A 19262-nucleotide genomic window follows, 5' to 3' on the forward strand; every position below is an offset into this window, starting at 1 on the left:
GAATGCTAACTGATTCATCACTGACATAGTTCTATCTTCAAGTGTCGCAACATGGAGATAGACTGGAGACTAGAAGAAGATTGACCAACTTCCCTGCCCCCTTCTTAACAAGTTCAATTCTAGACTTTGAATTCTTCTTTGAATGCATCTCAAAACAAAGCCTGAACCCGACCGGGGTCAAGCCTTGGTGCAACTGCATGATACAATTCACTAAAATTGACATACTTGTGGCTTTCACTCTCAAGAAGCTTTCCGAGCTATTTTGTCTAATGGTTCCGTGCAACATTAAGACCAGCCTTGAAGAACATTTCCTTGAGTTCAATGCTCATCCCTGGACTCCCTAAGGATCCTGTGTGAGCTTTTGCTCTTAAAATTGGTACTTTCGACTTAGCCTTTTGTTCCAAAAACATGGTTCATCTGTTTTATCTAATAGGAGTAAGGATAAAAATGGGTTTCAAAATTCAAAACCATATATTATTATTACACGCACAATACTTGTGAAAAAGCACATCAACAAACAACAGAATTAAGCACTTGATAAGCATTTTCTCTGAAACATCTGTTTAGTTCAGTGCTTGGCTATAAGCCAGGATCAACGTTGCCTCAATCTTGATAGAGGCATATATACTGAAAAATTGAAAGGAACACTTAAAAGGAAGAGACACCAGACAACTGCAATTCTAACCAGTGTTGTAAGAACTCAGGTAAAAAAATGGTATAAATAAAATGAAACTTAAAACCAACGTTAAACTTACCGCATACAATAACTCAAAATTCTACAATAATTTACCTAGACAACCAGCACCCTATATCCCAAAGAAAGCCAAACGTAAACACAATATTGCTTCAGAGCCAAGGCTTAGACAGCAGTTGCATTTTGAACGCTCAACCACTGCTTGAACTACATCTCCAGTTATAGGATCACCAACTCTACATGCTTGGGTACCAGTTGTTTTACCTCTTCCAGAGCAGAAGTTATGGTGGCCTTGCGGACATGAGTATGGAGATTATATTTAAGATGACCAGATAATTGAGGATCAAGAACAATTTTTTGAGGGCAGCAGCATTCTCAACAAAACACATGAGAAGTTCAACATCACTAGTGCGACCACAATATCGACGCAACTCAATCACTTCAAGGAATATGAGGGCGCATTTTGCACCCTTTACCGTCTCTCTGTTTTTCTTTGAAGGTGTTGCCCAGCTAACTGTTAAGGAGATACATTGGCAATTAAACAAGGATCACAAGGGGTAAGAGAACCGGTAAGAGAACACAAAATGCAAGACTAACAAAAGCCACAAACATCGAAGAACAAACTCTGAAGACCAAACAGGACAACTAACAAAAGTCTGTAACAGTAATATTCAAGCACATGGTGCTGAGGAGAAACATAATTGCAGCATGCAGGGGAAAAGGAAGGGGCCAGTACACCTCAACGACCCAGGCACAAAAATCAACTATGTAGCATTAAGTTTCACATGAACATAAAAGAAATGCTATCTTCTATAGCACAAATCAGAATCATGTTAATCTAGAAGAACCATGACATCAGCAGAAAAGTACCCAAACATAGAATGATAAAAGCATTCATCCAAGTGATAGACCCATTCGTTAAAAATGCTTTCTAAGTTCCTCTACATTCCATTTCTGGCTATCCCACCAAACATACGTCGTTCTAGTCTCGAGGGATTACAAGAAGGCAGCAACTGACCAACAGAATTCGAGCAGCAGTTTCAGTGCATTAAGTAGCAGAGAGGCTGTGTTGAATCCAACAGAATTTTGTCCCTTCACCAGACCATCAAGTACAAAAAGATTGGGCCAATGGGAAAACTCTAAGGATATTTCTTTAGTTGAATGAGCAGAGCTTATATTTCTTAAAATTCTGATTTCGATATTTAAAGCAGTTCCAGCACAATAAATGGCAACTAAATGGTTTGGACTACTTGAGACTATTCTTTTACTATTTATACATCATGCTTACGGACGAGAACAAATAAAATTGGTACATTAAAAGGGAGGTTCAAGTAAATCTTTCAGCTCTTTCTGGAAGCAGGCACCCACAGACTATACATTGTCAAACAGTCTAACAGGAGCGACGGGATAGATATGAATTTATCTGTCCTGAAGATCCTAATAAGATTCCCAATCATCTCTCCTCTATGACGTCAGCAGCGATATGGAACCAAAGTGCTTCTTATTGGATGCTTAGCTGAGTTGATTCTAGCACTCTCCAGCTGAAAGCTATTTCATGAATTGCTTTTGACTGGTGATAGCGTTTCTTTAGCAACAAAAAAGGAGAAAAACAGACAAATTTTTCTAGAAATAGCAGTATAGGTGGTTTTAGAATATTAAAGTAAAGGTAGGCCAAAAGCATGAACAATACTTTATGGTGCATCTCTGTTCTCTCAGGATAAAACTGCTCTAATCACCATTTACTTTCACTTGCAAAAGCAGTTCCAGATTCTGTAGTGTCTTATGTATGTTATTTTCCTCTGATAAGAAAATGCAATAAGTTAGCATGGTGATGCCCTTTCACAATATTAGCATTCCAGGAAAATCTTCCTGTAATTACAGGAAGACTGCTCTCTCATTAGAAACTAAGACATTCTGGACAGACTATTACTATCCGACCAATGTCTCAAGTTATTTATGAACTGCAGTAAGTCCTTCATTCACTAGCAATACTACCTTACTCAGAATCACACTACTCAGTTTCCCATAAATCCTACCCTATGACTAAACACTTCCCAATCTTTTATTTCATATACTTCAGTGAGCCTATAATCCGAATGCATTGCAACCCAAATACACATATTCACTAATTCCTCAGTATGCCCTTCCCAGTTTGACATTTCTTTCTTCAGTGGACATGCTTCATTAGCATTTTTCTCCTCAAAAGAGTAGAGATTTCACATTCTCATCTTTCTCCTCAACAGAGTACGATTTCTTGCATTTACATCCCTATGCTCATCTATCTTTCCCCAAATGCCCCATCATCACTCACTCAGAGTCATCAAAGTGAAGGAACAGATGACCTTTACAAAAGCTCATAAATTTCTTGTTTATAGGATTACGATAAATGATGGAAGTACAACTTACGAAAAAAAATCTCTTTAACGAAAATCTGGCATAGGCTCAACTAGCATGGCTATGGACCCTGAGGATATAAACCAGCCACATCGCTCTGCTATTTAATACCAAACAAATAAAATTTTAAAAAGCTCAAAATCAGAGGCTGCTCTCTCGTCCCCTAATTGGCTCTTGAGTGCTTGCTCCAATACAGTACAAACGACACTATCCTTTCAGCAGGAAAGCACACAGACCAGATGTTTTGCTCTGAAGCGATGCAAATTCTCTGATTTTAAACCCTTCCAAGAGGGAATGTCAGATTGCACAGTTGTTTGCCAGACAAAAAGGATTGAAATGGGGTATATACTTCAAATATGTTCTCCTCAGAAGAAATCAGACTCTTTGCACTCAAGCGATCTCATCGGGAGCTCCTCAACTTAAGCAAGATCTCAATTGGAAAGGTAATCAGCAACCAGTGCCAGGCAATTTTTTTTCTTTTTTTGGGTGGTTCAACCCTTGAGTTGTTGAAAAAAGGGAAACGAAATTTAGTTGTTATTGTTTCTTCAAAGTCTGCCGATAACCTTCCTATTCTTATGTTGATTTATCACACCTGCTACTTGGGGGTCAATGTGCGGAACCTAAGAAAAAAGTACTGAACAAAAGCCATGCAAAAATTGAGGGACATTCAGAGCTGGGTTCAGATTTTAAACTCAATGGTGGCAAGAGATTTCTTTTAGCTTCACTCCATTTTTGTGATTTACTCCATCTGGGCATCTGATGAGCTTCTCAATGTGGGTTTATTTCTCTCTTTCACAAACTTCTCTAGCTTTGTTTCTCTCTGACAAACAGAGCAGCAGCAAGAATCTAAATTTTGTAAGGCTTTATGGCATTAAAATTTTAAGGATGCAACATGGCAAATTTCTATCAACATGGTTCACAGCCTTGCTGGAGGGCTGAGCCTATGCGAGTATTTTCTGAAACTTTGGGTTGCATCCAGGAGTATTTTCTGAAACAATTTTAAGACAGCAGCATTTCAAATAAAATTACACAGGATGATAAATTAAGAAAGTTTTGAGTATTCTACAAGACACCGTGATCAACTAGAATTAGGCAAAGAATATTATTCCATTCCGTACAAATCACAACATTATTAACGATGTATCTTAACAACAGATCGTACCCACTGCTGACCGTCATTCAAAGTAAAAAGTGATCCAAAAGCAACTCTTATGTGAAGTTCATAGAGAACCCTTGCAATTTCATCAGCATCTTAAGTTCATTTTTTATGAAATGGGAAAAACCTACAGACAATGGCAATGGCAACAAGAATGGCAACAAGAATAATGAGAAAAGAAGCATGTGAATGCCAAAAGGGCAAAAAAATTTGTTGCTGCATAAGCTTTAAAGGTAGTGGTAACCTTATCATATTTGAAAACAAATAAAAGGTCAACAGTGATTGATTGTGCAGTAACAGGTTAGAAATCCTTCAAAGATGAATCAAGAAGTTGCTCATGACAATGTGTAGCACTTCCAGATTGGCAATGCTAAAGGAAATTATGAGAGTCAATCAAATGAGAAAGTGGCATAGGCAGAGCCTTGCCCAGAGATTGACAATGCAGTAAACAAGGGAAATTACCTACATATTTTCAGACTAACATATAATCTGATATAATGAATCAAATCCATTTACCAAGTCAGATTGACCAACCAATCAAGCATGAATAAGAAGCGTTACCACTGCAGATATTAATCTATGTGGGAAAAACATGTAAATGAGGAAAGCAGAATAACAGAACTGGAAACATCCTTCTAACCAATCCAAATCAAGAACATTTGTACTCATTGAAACAGCAAAAAAAAAAGGCATATATTTGCTCTTAGGGACTTTTCTCTATCAAAGGAGTGAATACAAAGCTTGTATCTCCATGTTTCAAGGACAAACACATACCTGCAATACAAATTTGCGCAAGATTGGACATTCCTTTATGATGGAAGTCACTCCCATTAGATTATAATCATCCCAAGCACCAGTGTACATCGCCAACTCCTTTAGTTGACTTAGTTGAGGAAGGTCACGAAGATTCACAATATTCTAAGATAGTAAAATCGTCAAGCAAGCAGTTGTCAGCCCGTGTGCAAAATACTAAAAGAATTACATTCTGAAAGTGTATAAACTAACCTGAGCCACATAATCTTTCAATTCAAGACTCCAGCTGAAAGGAAAAGAAGGAAAACTGAGGGAACACATGGCTAAAAAACGCGAGGAGCTGCACGAACAAATACCTCGACAAGCATAGGAACATTCATAAGTACAAGGTGTTCAACATTGCATATCCCAAGGGAGACAAGGTTACAGTCACAAATCTTAATTGATTTAACATTGTGGCACGAGTTTATGTCCAAGTGCTTCAACACAAGGGACGAACCGGAGACTAGAAGATTGACTAACTTTCCTGAGCCAACCACAACCAACCGTTCAAGAAAACGACAATTATGCAGGAAATTCTCAATAGCTTCACCAGTAACATTTACATATTTCAAACACAATGCTCTGAGGGACCCAAACTCAATCAATTTAGACAAGCCATTATCTATATTAAGTAAGCGATCTGGAAAGTTATAACACTGCGAAGGATGACGGAAATGGTTACGACTTCTAGACAAGCCCACCTCTAGCCTCTTTACGGTCCTTCTAAATGCATATTCAAGCCATTTGTCAATCTCACTCTGGGATGATATGCCCAAGTCAAAGCACAGCCTAAATTCATCCAGGGTCAAGCCTTGGTGCAATTGCATAACACGGTTCACCCAATTGACATATCTACCACTTTCTCTCCCAAGCAGCTTTTTTGGATTCCTCTCAATGCGGTCTAAAGATGCTGAAGCATCAAAATCTAGCCTTGGAGTGTATTTCCATAAGTTTATCCATCGACTCGAAAGGACACTTGTTTGAGCTGCTTCTTTTAATGTTAGCAAGGATAGAATAAAAACAAGAATCTCATCAGGCAATTGACTGATCCGATCGTCATGCATCACCTGACTAAGATGATGCTGCGGAGGGTGGCGCCTATTTGAACACTGCACATGAAAGGGGAAAGGAAAAGGGAATCAGCAAGCAGAAGCAAAATAAATCTCGAATAAACTACAATACGGTAAAGCTGAATGAAAATAAGTTTGTAAATTTTCAGTATCTGGAACCTAGAATCTCAAAGAACCTCTTAGTGAAATCACTAAGATGAAAGCTTTAAAATCAAAAGACACCTAAAGAACCATTAAAAAGTCGCCTGAACGGGAAAAAGTTTGAAGCTTTACAGTGCGGAGGTAAGAATTTACCTTCTTTAATTGCCAACCAGTTGAAACCTTTGCGCGTTTCCCCATTAGGTTTCAAACTTTAAGCTTTCCTTCACTCTTGCTTGCTCACTCACTCCCCAACTGATCACAAACCCCCGAGTAAGAGAGATGTATACAAGGGCAGGCGAAAAAAACGAGAACACCAGTTGAGCCAATTAGGAGATTTTCATAAACAAGTCCCAAACATATAATGGAGAAACTTGTACTCAATGGAAACCATTGAAACAAGAAGGGATGAGGTGGGGGGAGGGAGAAGCGGTAGAGGTGTCTTCTGCTTCTTCTCTTTAACGATAATCTACGAAATCCACAAAACAGACATGCAAGAAACGGGAGATGGATGGAGTCTAAATGCTCATACCAGCGATTGAGGCTGCTTCAACTGTGTGAAAGTGAGGAAAACGGCGCTCACTAGGACATAAACATCGACATAAGGATTCTTATATTCATTGTCTTCTTCCATGCAAACTTCTCGTCTACAACTGTTGAGATTCCTTTTGTATTTTTGGAATGGTGGTCGCTTTGATCTACACTGAACTCTCTCCGCCGCTGCCACCGTTCACTTGAATCCTCCATATTTTCTTCTTCTCTCATAAAACCAATAGCTAGTTTGGGAGGAAGGAAATGAAAAGAAAAAAAAAAACAGGCTTTGAAAGTGTTTGGGAGCAAAAACTGTGAAGGGAAAAAAGAGATTTGAAAGGATTTCACCTTCCCCCTGTAAAGGAAAACTTTCCGTAAAAAGGGAAGGAAAGTGTGGAAGTTTTAAGTAAATTTTTAAATATGACAAAATTATCCTTAAAATTCTGATACGAAAAATTTTAATCTCCAAGGAGTCCCTCACTACAAAATTTTCGGCAAAACACCTTCTTTCACTCTATAGAAAGGACATATTTGTGAAGTTACTTGGTTAAATATCTTTTCTTTTCATTTATATTCAACTCCCAAATAAAAAAAAACTATTTACCTTCTTTTCTTTCTTAAAACTCCCAAACAACTGAGATAGAAACTTGGATATTTTCCCATCCTTTCTTTTCTTTTCTAACTTACTATTTCTCTTCTTTTATTTTCTATTCTAAACTCCCAAACTAGCTGCAAATCTCAGAGTTTGTAAATTTCACAAGTTTTGAATAAAACCAAATAAATACATTATATTATAAGACAAGTCTAATCAGATACTAAAATAAAATGAAAAAATTTAAAGTTAGAGATTGCTTATTAGGAGTTTTTAATGAAAGTAGAAACAAACACCCTAGTTTGGGGAAAAAAACTAGAGTTTGGGGATGGATGTTTGCTATCCCATCTTAATTTGTGTTAGTACTACTCTTTAAGAAAGAGCAAATGGGTAAAAATATTGGTGAAAGACAGAAGAAAATTTACAAGATGAAATTCTGATCAAACCAATTAAAGCCAATGAAGAGGCAAAATATTAATAGGTAATTCATAATAATATTTTATATGAAGAATTGTATTTGCATTAGGCATGTCAATGGATCGGATCTTATCCAAATTCAATCCAAACCCAGTGTATTTGGATAGGGTTTGGACTTAATTTCTCAAATCTAGATCCTACCCTGATTCAGACCTTGTAAAATAGTTATGAGTCTGGTTTAGGTCTGATTTTTTATGATCTATATCCAAATTCAAACATATACCAGATTTTATCCGAACTCATGTATATATAATTAAATTATATATATTAATAAATTTAGAAAATACTCTAATATTCTATAGTTATGAGATCAAATATAGTAAGAATTCATAATTATTTTCTTTTTTTAATCTAATTCTAATTTTTATTGTAATTAGTACAAACTTTTTCAGCAAAGGAAAAATAAATAAATAGTGACCGTCAAATAGTGCCACCACTCTCAAAACTCAGTTTACACATGGCACAATGTGCTTGGTTTGAACTCTAGCACGCAAATCAACCCTGTTAGTAAATGGTGACCATCAGATCTCAAAAATCGAAAGAGTAAAATCTTTAAAATCAACTCAAAACGTAGTTACACATGGCACAATTTGGTTAGTTTGATTTATAGGATGCGGATTGAGCTCTGTTAGTAAATATTGACCATTAGATTCTAAAATTCAAAGGATAAAGATGTGAGAAATCAGTAGTAGAGCTCTTTCTTCAACCCCTATAAATTACGCCTCCCACCATGCAAAATTTAAAAACCAAAAAAGAATATGCTCTTTCCCATCCTCTCTTTTCTTCCCTTTGTTTCCCCTCTCTATTCTTCTCTTTCTTTCTCTCTCGTCTTCTCTTTCTTTCCTTTGTTTCTTAGATCCTATTTGATAATTCAATTCAACACTTAAATTTAATGAATTCAAATTTTAATATATTCAGATCGTCTGATAACCAAATATTGAATATCTAAATTAATTAAGTGACACTGAATTCTCTAGACAAAACTTCCTCCCAAAATCAGTGATAAATTATTCGCTTATTACTTAATGTGATATGCTCTCCAATATATTAGATTTAATACTTGATAATTCAATAATTTAATGGATTCAGATTTCAGATTTTAGATTTTAGATTTTAATTTTATCAAACATACCCTTAGACTGATGGCTAGTAGAAGCAAGGGACTTTCAAGACCCATCAGGGAGCTTCGACATTTCAGGAAATTCATGGATTATCTGCAATCCAACCAAGATGGCATTCTTCAATCGTGGCAGGAGGAATTTGCCATGTCTTGCACAGCAACTCCAAAAGGCAACCAATATGATTGGAGTACACGTAAGCATTTACAGCTTAAGATTGGAGTACATGTAACTTCATTTTTGCATATCCCCAAGGATTATTGCATCTGACCAATTTTTTCTATTATTTTATCAAGTAGACTAGGGAAAACAGATGCTCCGATTTATGGGCTTTTAACTTACCAAAATTGCCCTTCAAATTTTGTTCAGGGGGCTACTCCCCAATTAATGCCAATTTTGGGTGCATACAAGTACCCATAAGTTGTTGAGGGGCTTGAATTTTATTTTTCCTAGAAATACAATGGGACCCTCATAATCAACTGCTGCTACTTGGTACTCACTCATTTAATAGCTACATCTTGCCCGGCCCCACAATGATGTGTTGTCCTACTTTCCTTTGCTCTTTCCAGCATGAGTCAGCTTTCCACAGTAGATGAAACCAATACTTAATGTTAGGGGATGTGGCTCTTTCGATTCTTGAGATCTGACGGTCACTATATACTAACAGGGATCGATCCGCGTGCTAGAGCTCAAACCAAGGACATTATGCCAAGTGTAAACTACAATTCTTAAAAATTAACTCAAAATAACAGTTAAATGTGGAACAATTTGGTTCATTTGAACATTAGCATGTGGATCGAGCTCTGTTAGTAAATACTGACCGTCAGATTCTTAATATTCAAGGGTCAAGATATGAGAAATAAGTAGTGGAGCTCTCTCTTCAACTCTCTAATAAACTACACCTTTCACCAGCCTCTTACCACGCAAAATTGAAAAAACCAAAAAAGAATATTATCTGTCTTGCCTTTTCTCTTTTTCTCTCTCTACCTCTATCATTTTCTCTTCTCTTAAGAAGATGGCTAAAAGACGCAAGCGACTTACTCGGCCTATCAGGGAGCTTCAACATTTCAGGAAATTCGTGGATTATTTGGAATCCAACTAGGATGGCGTTCTTGAACAGCTACAGGAGGAATTTGCAATGGCTCGTGCAGAAGCTCTCAAAGCACGATTATCTGAGAGCTTCATTGTCGATTTTGCTTCCTCGTCCTTCGATGGAGGTTGCTACTGAAATGGACTTAACCACAGTTTCTCAACTCAAGAGATGGTTCGGGTATGAAAGAGGAATTCAGATTTTGCGTCGAATAAGCAACAGGGCAAAGAGAACCATTCTGGATATGGCTAGGGCACAAGAGATTATCGTGATACCGTGATGAATATATGAAGGAGGTCTGGATTTTGTTTGGTTAGAGTTAGGGTTATTACCGGGAATGTGGTGTGGTTGAATTTGTAAATGGGTACGGATATAAGGATTGATTCTATAAGTGGGTAGGTTTTCAGTATATTGCAGTGAAAAAAAAATAGGCTATGATGTTTTTGTTTACATATATTCATGGATTATCTGTAATCCAACCAAGATGACATTCTTCAATCGTGGCAGGAGGAATTTGCCATGTCTCGCGCAGCAACTCTGAAAGGCAACTAACATGATTATCTGAGAGCCACACTCTTGTTTTGGCTTTCTCGTACTTCAATGGAGGTTGCTATTGAAATGAAATTAAATACATGTCGTGTGTTTGGATTGCACCTTATTTACACACACTGATTTGTTTGTATCATCAACACATTTTTTAATTATTTTTTATTTCATATACATCAGATCAGAAAAGTACTATAGTATTTTTTTTAAAAAAAATATTCCAAATAATCTTTCATCCAAAAATAGTGAGTTTACACTCTTGAGTTTCTCAACTCGAGTTGGTTTAGGTAGAAAGAAGGCATTCAAATTTTGCGTCAAATCAGTGGCACGTTAAGGAGAACAATTGAGGATTTGGCTATAGCGCGGGAGATTACCGTGATGAACTGATGAACATATGAAGAAGATTTTGGATTTTGGTTGGTTAGGTGGTTATTATCTAGTTATTGTATAGGGTTAAGGTTGTTATTACTGATAATGTACTGTGGGCTATAAGGTTATAAATGGGTAGATTTTCAAGTCGGTTAATATGTTACGTATATTCCAGCGAAAAAAAAAGAAGCAAAGGCTATGACGTTTTTCTTCTTGTATAGGGTTGTTATTATGACAATGGAGAGCGGCCATAAGGGTTGAACTTGTAAATGGGTAGGTTTTCAAGCATGTTAATATATTACGTATATTCCAGCGAAAAAAAAAAACAATGGCTATGACATTTACTGCATTGTCATATTGTTCTTTTCTCCGAGCTTAGTTGGTTCCTTTTCTATTTTTATTGCTCTCTTTTTATCTGAAACATTTAGATGATTGTATGTATTTAGTTTAGGATTCTTTTATTTTACATATTCAGTTTAGGATTCTTTTATTGCTTTATTGTACGTATTCAGTTTATGATTCTTTTATTACTTTGGTTGGATCAATTTCTGACGTTTACTGCATAAGTCACAAACTAATGGTTTAAGAGTTGCCATCAAAGTGGTGAATTGCCAAAAAGTAAAGTTAGGTAGATGGAAGGTTACCAAGACAGCATTCAGTGAATCTCGAAAAACAACACAATATCCCAAATAAAAAATGCCAAAATGCTTTTACAGTTTCTGAGGTTTTAAATCTACAAACTATGGTGAAGTTGTATAGGAAGAAAAAAAAAGATAGGCAAAGGAATGAGTAGGAATGTCAGAATGAAAAGAGAAGGAGGAAAGGGAAGGTGAGCTAGGAGGTGACAGACAGCTAGAGCCTCTTAGGGCAGAGAGAGGGAGAAAGAGTCTGGTGGAGCATATTCTTTTTACAATGTTTGGTATTTTTTCTCTTAGTACCCATAGGGATCATTGGAGCTCACATTGAATACACTGTGATGTAGTGGGTACAAAAATATATATGAATTGTGGATTTGAAATCAATTGGTTGATTGCATTTGATGTTAACTAAAGAGAATATTTGTATTTTACTATTTTCATCTCATTCCCAATCTAGGGAGCAAAACCAATTTGCCCTGACATTTATATTAAAGTAGTTTGAAAGATTGTATCTAGAAATATCTGTGATTTTTTAGTACATTTTTTCCATAGTTAATCTAATATGTAGATACTGTTTGATATTTCTATTGTCCAACTAGGCATGAAATCTCTAGTCAAATTGTTGAATTTGATAGTTATTACTTTCATTGGTCCCTCATATCTACTATTGTCTATAAGTTTCTTTGTTAATGACAATTAAAAAGTATATTAGCCAAATGAAAAGCCAAACTTTACTGGAATAAACAAGTTCTTTCTAAAACTATCTCCTAGGAATTCATGGTGTGCTAAATTGAGGCCTTGGATTAAATAGTTTACTCTAAGGTTATCTTATGGTCTCTTAGCCAAAGTTTGATAGGAACTAAGCCAACAGCATCAGATGAACTGGAAGTTGTTTATTAGACCATTTATTCATACTTTTAGGAAATTGATTTAATTTCTTTTAGTCAAAATCCTTATTTTGTCTGAAAAGTAACTAGTTTTCTAATTGATTTTAGTTATTAGAAGTAGTTATTATTTTGTTTAAGATTTAAAAGTTATTTCCTATTCTGTATAAGTCTAAAAATTAGTATTTATTTTTTTATTATTATTTAATTTTTTGGCCAAATAATGTTCTCTATAAATAAGTAGATTGACATATTACAAAAATATACAAGAAAAGGAGTAAGAGAGTTCTTAATAGGTGAGAGAGTTATAGAAAAGTTAGACTTGAGAATCAAGTTGTAATATTGTATTATTTTTTCTCTCATAATGAGAACAATTTTTTTCTCTGTGAACGTAGGTTTGGCGATTAAGTCGAACCACGTTAATTTTTATGTATTACTGATCATTCGTGTTAATTATTATTTTCTATTAAATTATTAATTTTTTCTTTTTCATCTCAAATAATTGGCCTGATACCCTAATAAATGGTATCAAAGCTCCGTCGGAGTTTAGATTAATTATTTGAGATTGAATGATTAGTGATATACCATGGCATTTAAAACTATACAGTTTCTGATTCAACCATTTAATAGAATTATAAGTTTCACTTTTTGACAAAAGAAGAGTGAAAGATGTTCTAATTCAACAAAATTTGATAAAAGTGTTGAATGGTAAGAACAAGAAATCAAAAAATATGAAGGATGATGAGTTTGAAAGATTGGACGCAAAGTATGTGAGCACGATTCAACTCTATATTGAGGACAACATCGTAAACAATGTAATAAATGAGGAAGATTATGTAGCAGGCCTCTGAAAAAAATTAGAAAAGAGTTATCTGGCTACAAATTTATTCAATAAATTGCATCTGAAGCGATAACTTTATACATTAAAGATGAAAAAGGGTGGCAACCTCATGAATCATATGAATACGTTCAATAAAATTTTAGATCAACTTCAAAAAGTTGGCGTAGACATTGAGGAAGAAGATAAGACCATTTTACTTCTTATTTCAATCTCTGATTCTTACGAAAGTATCGTAACGACCCTGTTGTATGAGAAAGATATTTTAAAGTTCGAAAATGTGCAATCATCTTTGTTGAATTATGAAAAATAAAAGAAGACAAATCGGAATGTGACATAAGAAGCTGCGTTAATCGCTCGAGGAGAGAATAAAAGAGAAAAAAAAGTTGATAATGAATTTAAGGCAAGTGATTCAAAAGTCAAGAGAAAAGGTAGAGTTCAGTGTTTTGGTTGTCATGAGTTTGGTCATATCAAAAGATATTGCCCTCATCGAAAAAAAAATGTTGAGAAAGAGTATGATGATATTGCTGAATATATATCGGGTGTAGATATTCTCACAATCTTCAAAGGTAATAATATCTCTTCTCATGATATTTGAATTTTAGATTTTGAATATATTTCACATGTTTACTCAAAGTTAAACTATTTTGATACTCTCCACCGAAAAAAGATAATTTTGTATCCTTAGGTGATGGATCTATTATGAAGTCAAAGGTGTTGGAGTGGTGAAAATCAAATTGTTGAATAGAAAGATTCGTTCTTTAAGTGGTGTGACATATATTCCAAAGTTATGAAAGAATCTAATCTATTTGAACCAATTAGATTTCGAGGGCTACCACTTTTCAGCTGCAGATGAAATTTTGAAAATCATACATGACACAGCGGTCTTATTGATAGGGAGGAAATATGATAATTTGTACCATTTGAATATCTTAATAGGTTGGGAGCGTAGCGTAAGGAAGGAGATCCAAAAATACTCCTGAATTACAAATGGTGATGAGAGAAAAAATCCTGCTATGGGAGAAGGTGAATTGAAACCCTTCTCGTGAGTCAATTAGATGTTGGAATCAGTTAACTACATACGTTCATTTGCAAATTGAATTAATTGAAAATAAGACTGTCTTAATTCAGGTGTGTAGTTAGGCATCAAAGTATTTTGTGATAAAAAGGCAAATAGAGTTTTTGGATAGTTTGCTATGTTTGCTAAAAGAAATATTCGTCATAGTGGAGATTTGTTAGAAAATTGACTTAATTTTTTTTAGTCAAGATCCTTATTTTGTGTGAAAAATAACTAGTTTCGAATTGATTTTAGTTACTTGAAATAGTAGTTAAAAAATTTTATTTTGTTTAGGATTTAGAAATTACTTTTTATTATGTATAAGTCTAGAAATTAGTATTGATTTCTTATTGTTATTTGATTTTTTGATCAAATAATATTCTTTATAAATAGGTAAATTAACATACTACAAAAAGACAAATAAGAAAAAGAGTGAGAGAGTTCCTAGTAGGTAAGAGAATTATACAAGAGTTGGATTTGAGAATCAAGTTGTAATCTTATAGTTTTTCCTCATAGTAAGAATAATTTTTCTCTCTATGGACGTAGACTTGGTGATCAAGTTGAACCATGTTAATTTTTATGCGTTGCTTATCGTTCGTACTAGTTATTATTTTATATTAAATTGATGAATTTTTCTTTTTCATCTCAAATAGTTGACCTGATACAGTAACACACGTTTTTCAAGATCTAATTGCCTACTCTGAGCTGTGGTTGATAATAGTTATAGGTGGCAAACAATTTCATTTAATTAAATTTACCCATATTCGTCCATAAATAACTGGTTATAGGTATCTTAAATTTTTATATATGAGTATAAAGAGGTTATTCAATACCCATTTAATAAATTGGTATAATTGGGTAATTCACAAAACTCAATTAACCCATTTAAAAAGGAATCAACAAGCAGAAGCAAAATACATCTCAAATCAACTACAATACAGTAAAACTGAACGAAAATAAGTTTGTAAAATTCCAGTATCTGAAACCATTAAATTTCCAGTAGCTGAACCTCTTTGTGAAATCAAAAAGATGAAAGCTTTAAAATAAAAAACAACCTAAAGAACAATTAAAATCGCCTAAATGGGAAAAAGTTTGCAGCTTTACAGTGTGGAGGCATGAATTTACCTTCTTTAATTGCCAACCAATTGAAACCTTTGCATGTTTCCCCATTAGGTTTCAAACTTTATGCTTTCCTTAAGTCTTGCTTGTTAACTTACTCCCCGACTGATCAGAAACCCTTGAGTAACGAACAATAGAGAGATGCATACAAAGGGAGGTGAAAAAAACGAGAACATCAATTGAGCCAATTAAGATATTTTCATAAACATGTCCCAAACATGTAATGGAGAAACTTGTATTCAATGTAAACCATTAAAACAAGAAGGGATGAGAAGCGGGAGAGATGCCTTCTTCTCTTTAATGATTGAGAAGTGGCAGAAGGAGAAGCTTAAATATTATTCTCTGGCGAGTCTTAGCTGTCCTTTTTTGTCTATAGTTCTTCGGGTTAACTACATTTTATCCCCATTAGGTTTAGATTCCATTTGATAAAACTGAATTTAAATTCTGAAACAATTAATTTGTTGAATTTTAAATACTGAAAAAAATATATGAATGTCTGAATTTTAATGTTAAATCTATTTATACTATTTGATAAACATTTATAACTGAATATTTAATAATTTAAATTTGACAATTTTACCCTTATATCTTTTTCATCCAAAAAAGAAATAGAACCTATGAATTAATTAACTTCAAAATATTATGTATAAAAATGATAATATTTATTTTTAAATCAAATTAATATAAAAGATGAAATATATTATATGAAAAATATTGAGAAGATGCGAAAATCATTAAAAAGGGAGAAAAGAGAAATAGAAAACTGTTAGATAGAGAATATCAAATTGTTAAATTAAATAAGAATTTTGAATATAATTAACAAACAATGATAGATTTGGTAGATAAAATAAGATAGTTAAAATAATTCTATTCATTCTTATCAGAATTAAACATTCAGTTAGGATTTTTGTACTGAAAAAAATACACACAAATTCAACAGATGGATTTTCATTTATTAAACATTCAAAACATCTGAATGTCTGAAAAAATTCAACTTTAATACTTTTTTATGTTATCAAACAAACCCTTAATTCATTTCTCACTTTACCCCATACGGCTTAGTTTTCCTCAGTTTATCCCCTTCATCAGTCTACATTAGCAAATTTAATGTTAAAACTTTCAAGTAGTCAAAAATGCCCATGCATGTAACCGTTTTAATTTGCTGACCAAAATGTCTTTCCGTTGGTTTTATAAGAGAAGAACCCAAATGCTTCTGAATGAAAGTGTACCATTTTTCCTCATTCATGCTATCATTACCAACCTCTAGACCATCCATGTTCCTATCACCAAGGCATCCATAAAACTTCATCCTTCAACCGGGGAAGACATTACAGCCAAAACAAGAAGAAATTGCACAACAATTGAGAAGAATGTGACAAAGTTCTTCAAGTTTCAGGACTTGTATTTGCTCTGGGTGTATCTAGAGCTGTTAAACGAACCGAGCTGTTCGGTAGCTCGGTTCATTTCGGCTCGTTCGTGTTCGTGAAAGGCTCGTTCGAAATTTTAAACGAACCGAGTTCGAACGAATTTTTTTGTTCGATTAATAATCGAGCGAACACGAGCATGTTCGCGAGTTTTAACGAACGTTCGCGAACATAGACATAATTATCATTTGACAAATTTTAGGATTAATTTTATGGCTGGACTTTTATATTTGGAGGGCAAATTTCTTTGTTTTATTTGTTGTTTTTATGTTAATGTTAGTTATATAGTTAATGAATAATATAATTTAGTCATTTAGTACTTTAATTATTTTTGAGAATGATTAATAATTTGCATGGCATATTTAAGGCATAAAATAAATTGGATTCGAACATTTCGAACATGTTTGCGAACGGCTCATTTATGTTAAACGAGCCGAACTCGAACTCGAATTCGAACACGAATTTTACTTAACGAACCGAACACGAACACAGGTTTGGAGTTCGAAAATTAACGAACAAACACGAACGTTGTTCGAACTGCTTAACGAACATAGCTCAAACATGAGATACTCGGTTCGATTCAGTTCGTTTACAGCTCTAGGTGTATCTCCCAACCAATGTTTTGAAACCTAGACAGTTTATTGAACCGATGAAGTGTTTGAATCGCGGTTCAATCGATAGGATGGATTCAATGAAATTTTTAAAAATAAATTATATAAATATATGTGTACAGAATAAGACATGTAATGGACTAATTTAAAATTTTATATGATAAAAAGTTTAATATTGTCAAAGAGTTTGGACTGTCATAAATAAATTTTTTCAATTGTAAGTTCAAACAAATAAATTTCATATTAATTGTATTTATCAAAAAATAATCTTAAATCCTACACAAAACACTACAATATTTTGAAATTAAACAAAATTTATGTCTTTGAGAATTAGACATTATGAATTTAAACTTTAAAGTGTGTCTTTGGGAATTAAAGATAGCAACTTTGTTAAATTAAAAAAAAAAAGAGAAACTTGATGCCTGGAGGAAGTTAGAAAACTAGAAAGTAGAAATGAAAACTTAATAAGAGGCAAAAGGTGAGAAGAAAGTGAGTTAGTGTGACATTTAGTGATTAGTTTTTAGGGTTAAAGAGAACCTATTCTTTTTTTATCATATATTTTTAATTTAATAGACAAAAATAAAAAGATTGCCGATTCAATAGTTCATTTTAGTTCAAACAATTTGTGCCAATTCTTAAGCTTAATCAATGCAAAATATCAATCAGACCGTAATTATGATCGGTTCACGGTCCATCGATCAAACTGATCTTTCAAACTCGAGTTTCAGAACAATGCTTCCAACCCTAAACACTTGTGAGAATATCTATCACATTCAAAGCATTATGCCCCTAAAAAAATCATAATCAATCATTTCTTTTTTTTTTTAGAAGTATAAAAGCAATAACTTCCAACCAATTGTCCTATAGTTCGACCCCTCGTATTTTTGAACAAAAAATCTTGAAATTTTTTAGTGTATTACGGTAACCATTCAATCTTGACTTTGTCTATTTATTCCTTCTTCCAACAATACTTCCGATGATTGTCGGCGGAGATTGGACTAGGATTTTGGGTAAAGAAGGAAATGAGTAGGAGAGAGATGAAGTCATAAAAAGACAAAGGAGTCTTCTCTTCTAACTTCTTTTGTCTTCGAATTTGAGTTTTTTTTTTTCAAGGTTGCACGCTATGAAGGGAAATTTTCCCCCACTTTGAAGGGAACTTTGGGAAACACATGTTTACTGGACCTAGAGCTATAGGCAGTTTAGTCTATGAGATATTTTCTTAGGGATATTGAAGTCTTTTAGGGAGTGCTTGGTTAAAGGGTTTGAGAATCAAATAATGGAATGAACCCCTTATTTGTTGCTTGGGTTAAGTCTATTGGAATGCAATTTCTGGAATCATTTCTAAAAAATCGGACTTTCACCATTCCTGAGTAAATTGGGAGGTTTTGGACAAAACCCTCAACTTATTTCCGAGCAAAAATATTTATGACGAACCTACCCTCTTTTTTTCTTCATTACACGCCGCACCTTCTGTTCTTCTTCTTCATCAGATTTTCTACCTCTTCTACTTCACCGATTGGACAACCATAAAGATCAGTGGCTTTCGACTCTCCTTGGACAACGAATTCTAGAGTTGAAGAGTCTTCTACTAGGGTGAATTCCTTGATCCCAGGTCAGTGGATTACAAACTCCCTTGCCTCTGCAATTTTCTTTTCGTATGCAAGCTTTTCTCTTTCTTCTTCTCTGTTTTTTCATGCTACTCACTGGGTAGCTAAAAATAA

At 34.2% G+C, this 19262-nt stretch overlaps 1 protein-coding gene across 2 annotated transcripts; it reads right to left on the reverse strand.

Annotated features, from left to right (window-relative positions):
* Positions 1 to 673: 673 nt before the first annotated feature.
* Positions 674 to 7112, reverse strand: LOC113715066 (F-box/LRR-repeat protein At2g42730-like). 2 transcript variants are annotated; one of them, XM_072068342.1, is made up of 5 exons: positions 6780 to 7112; positions 6404 to 6502; positions 5250 to 6148; positions 5019 to 5162; positions 674 to 1208 (listed from the first exon to the last, which is right to left on the reverse strand). In XM_072068342.1, the coding sequence occupies exons 2-3, from the start codon at positions 6446 to 6448 to the stop codon at positions 5321 to 5323; spliced, it is 873 nt and encodes a 290-aa protein (XP_071924443.1). In that variant the 5' UTR covers positions 6449 to 6502; positions 6780 to 7112; the 3' UTR covers positions 674 to 1208; positions 5019 to 5162; positions 5250 to 5320. The 2 variants fall into 2 exon arrangements, 1 of the variants encoding a protein (XP_071924443.1); XR_011822259.1 differs by lacking the exons at positions 5019 to 5162; positions 5250 to 6148; positions 6404 to 6502; positions 6780 to 7112 and adding an exon at positions 1565 to 2027.
* Positions 7113 to 19262: the final 12150 nt, after the last annotated feature.

Source organism: Coffea arabica, chromosome 10c (assembly GCF_036785885.1).
Source record: "Coffea arabica cultivar ET-39 chromosome 10c, Coffea Arabica ET-39 HiFi, whole genome shotgun sequence".
Taxonomy (NCBI): domain Eukaryota; kingdom Viridiplantae; phylum Streptophyta; class Magnoliopsida; order Gentianales; family Rubiaceae; genus Coffea; species Coffea arabica.

Excerpts from the sequence above, each read along its gene's own strand:
- LOC113715066 (XM_072068342.1), bottom strand. The coding sequence starts at position 6,448 with ATGGGGAAACGCGCAAAGGTTTCAACTGGTTGGCAATTAAAGAAG. Across the intron at positions 6,149-6,403 it reads CTGGTTGGCAATTAAAGAAG|TGTTCAAATAGGCGCCACCC; the intron begins GTAAATTCTTAC and ends TTTCATGTGCAG.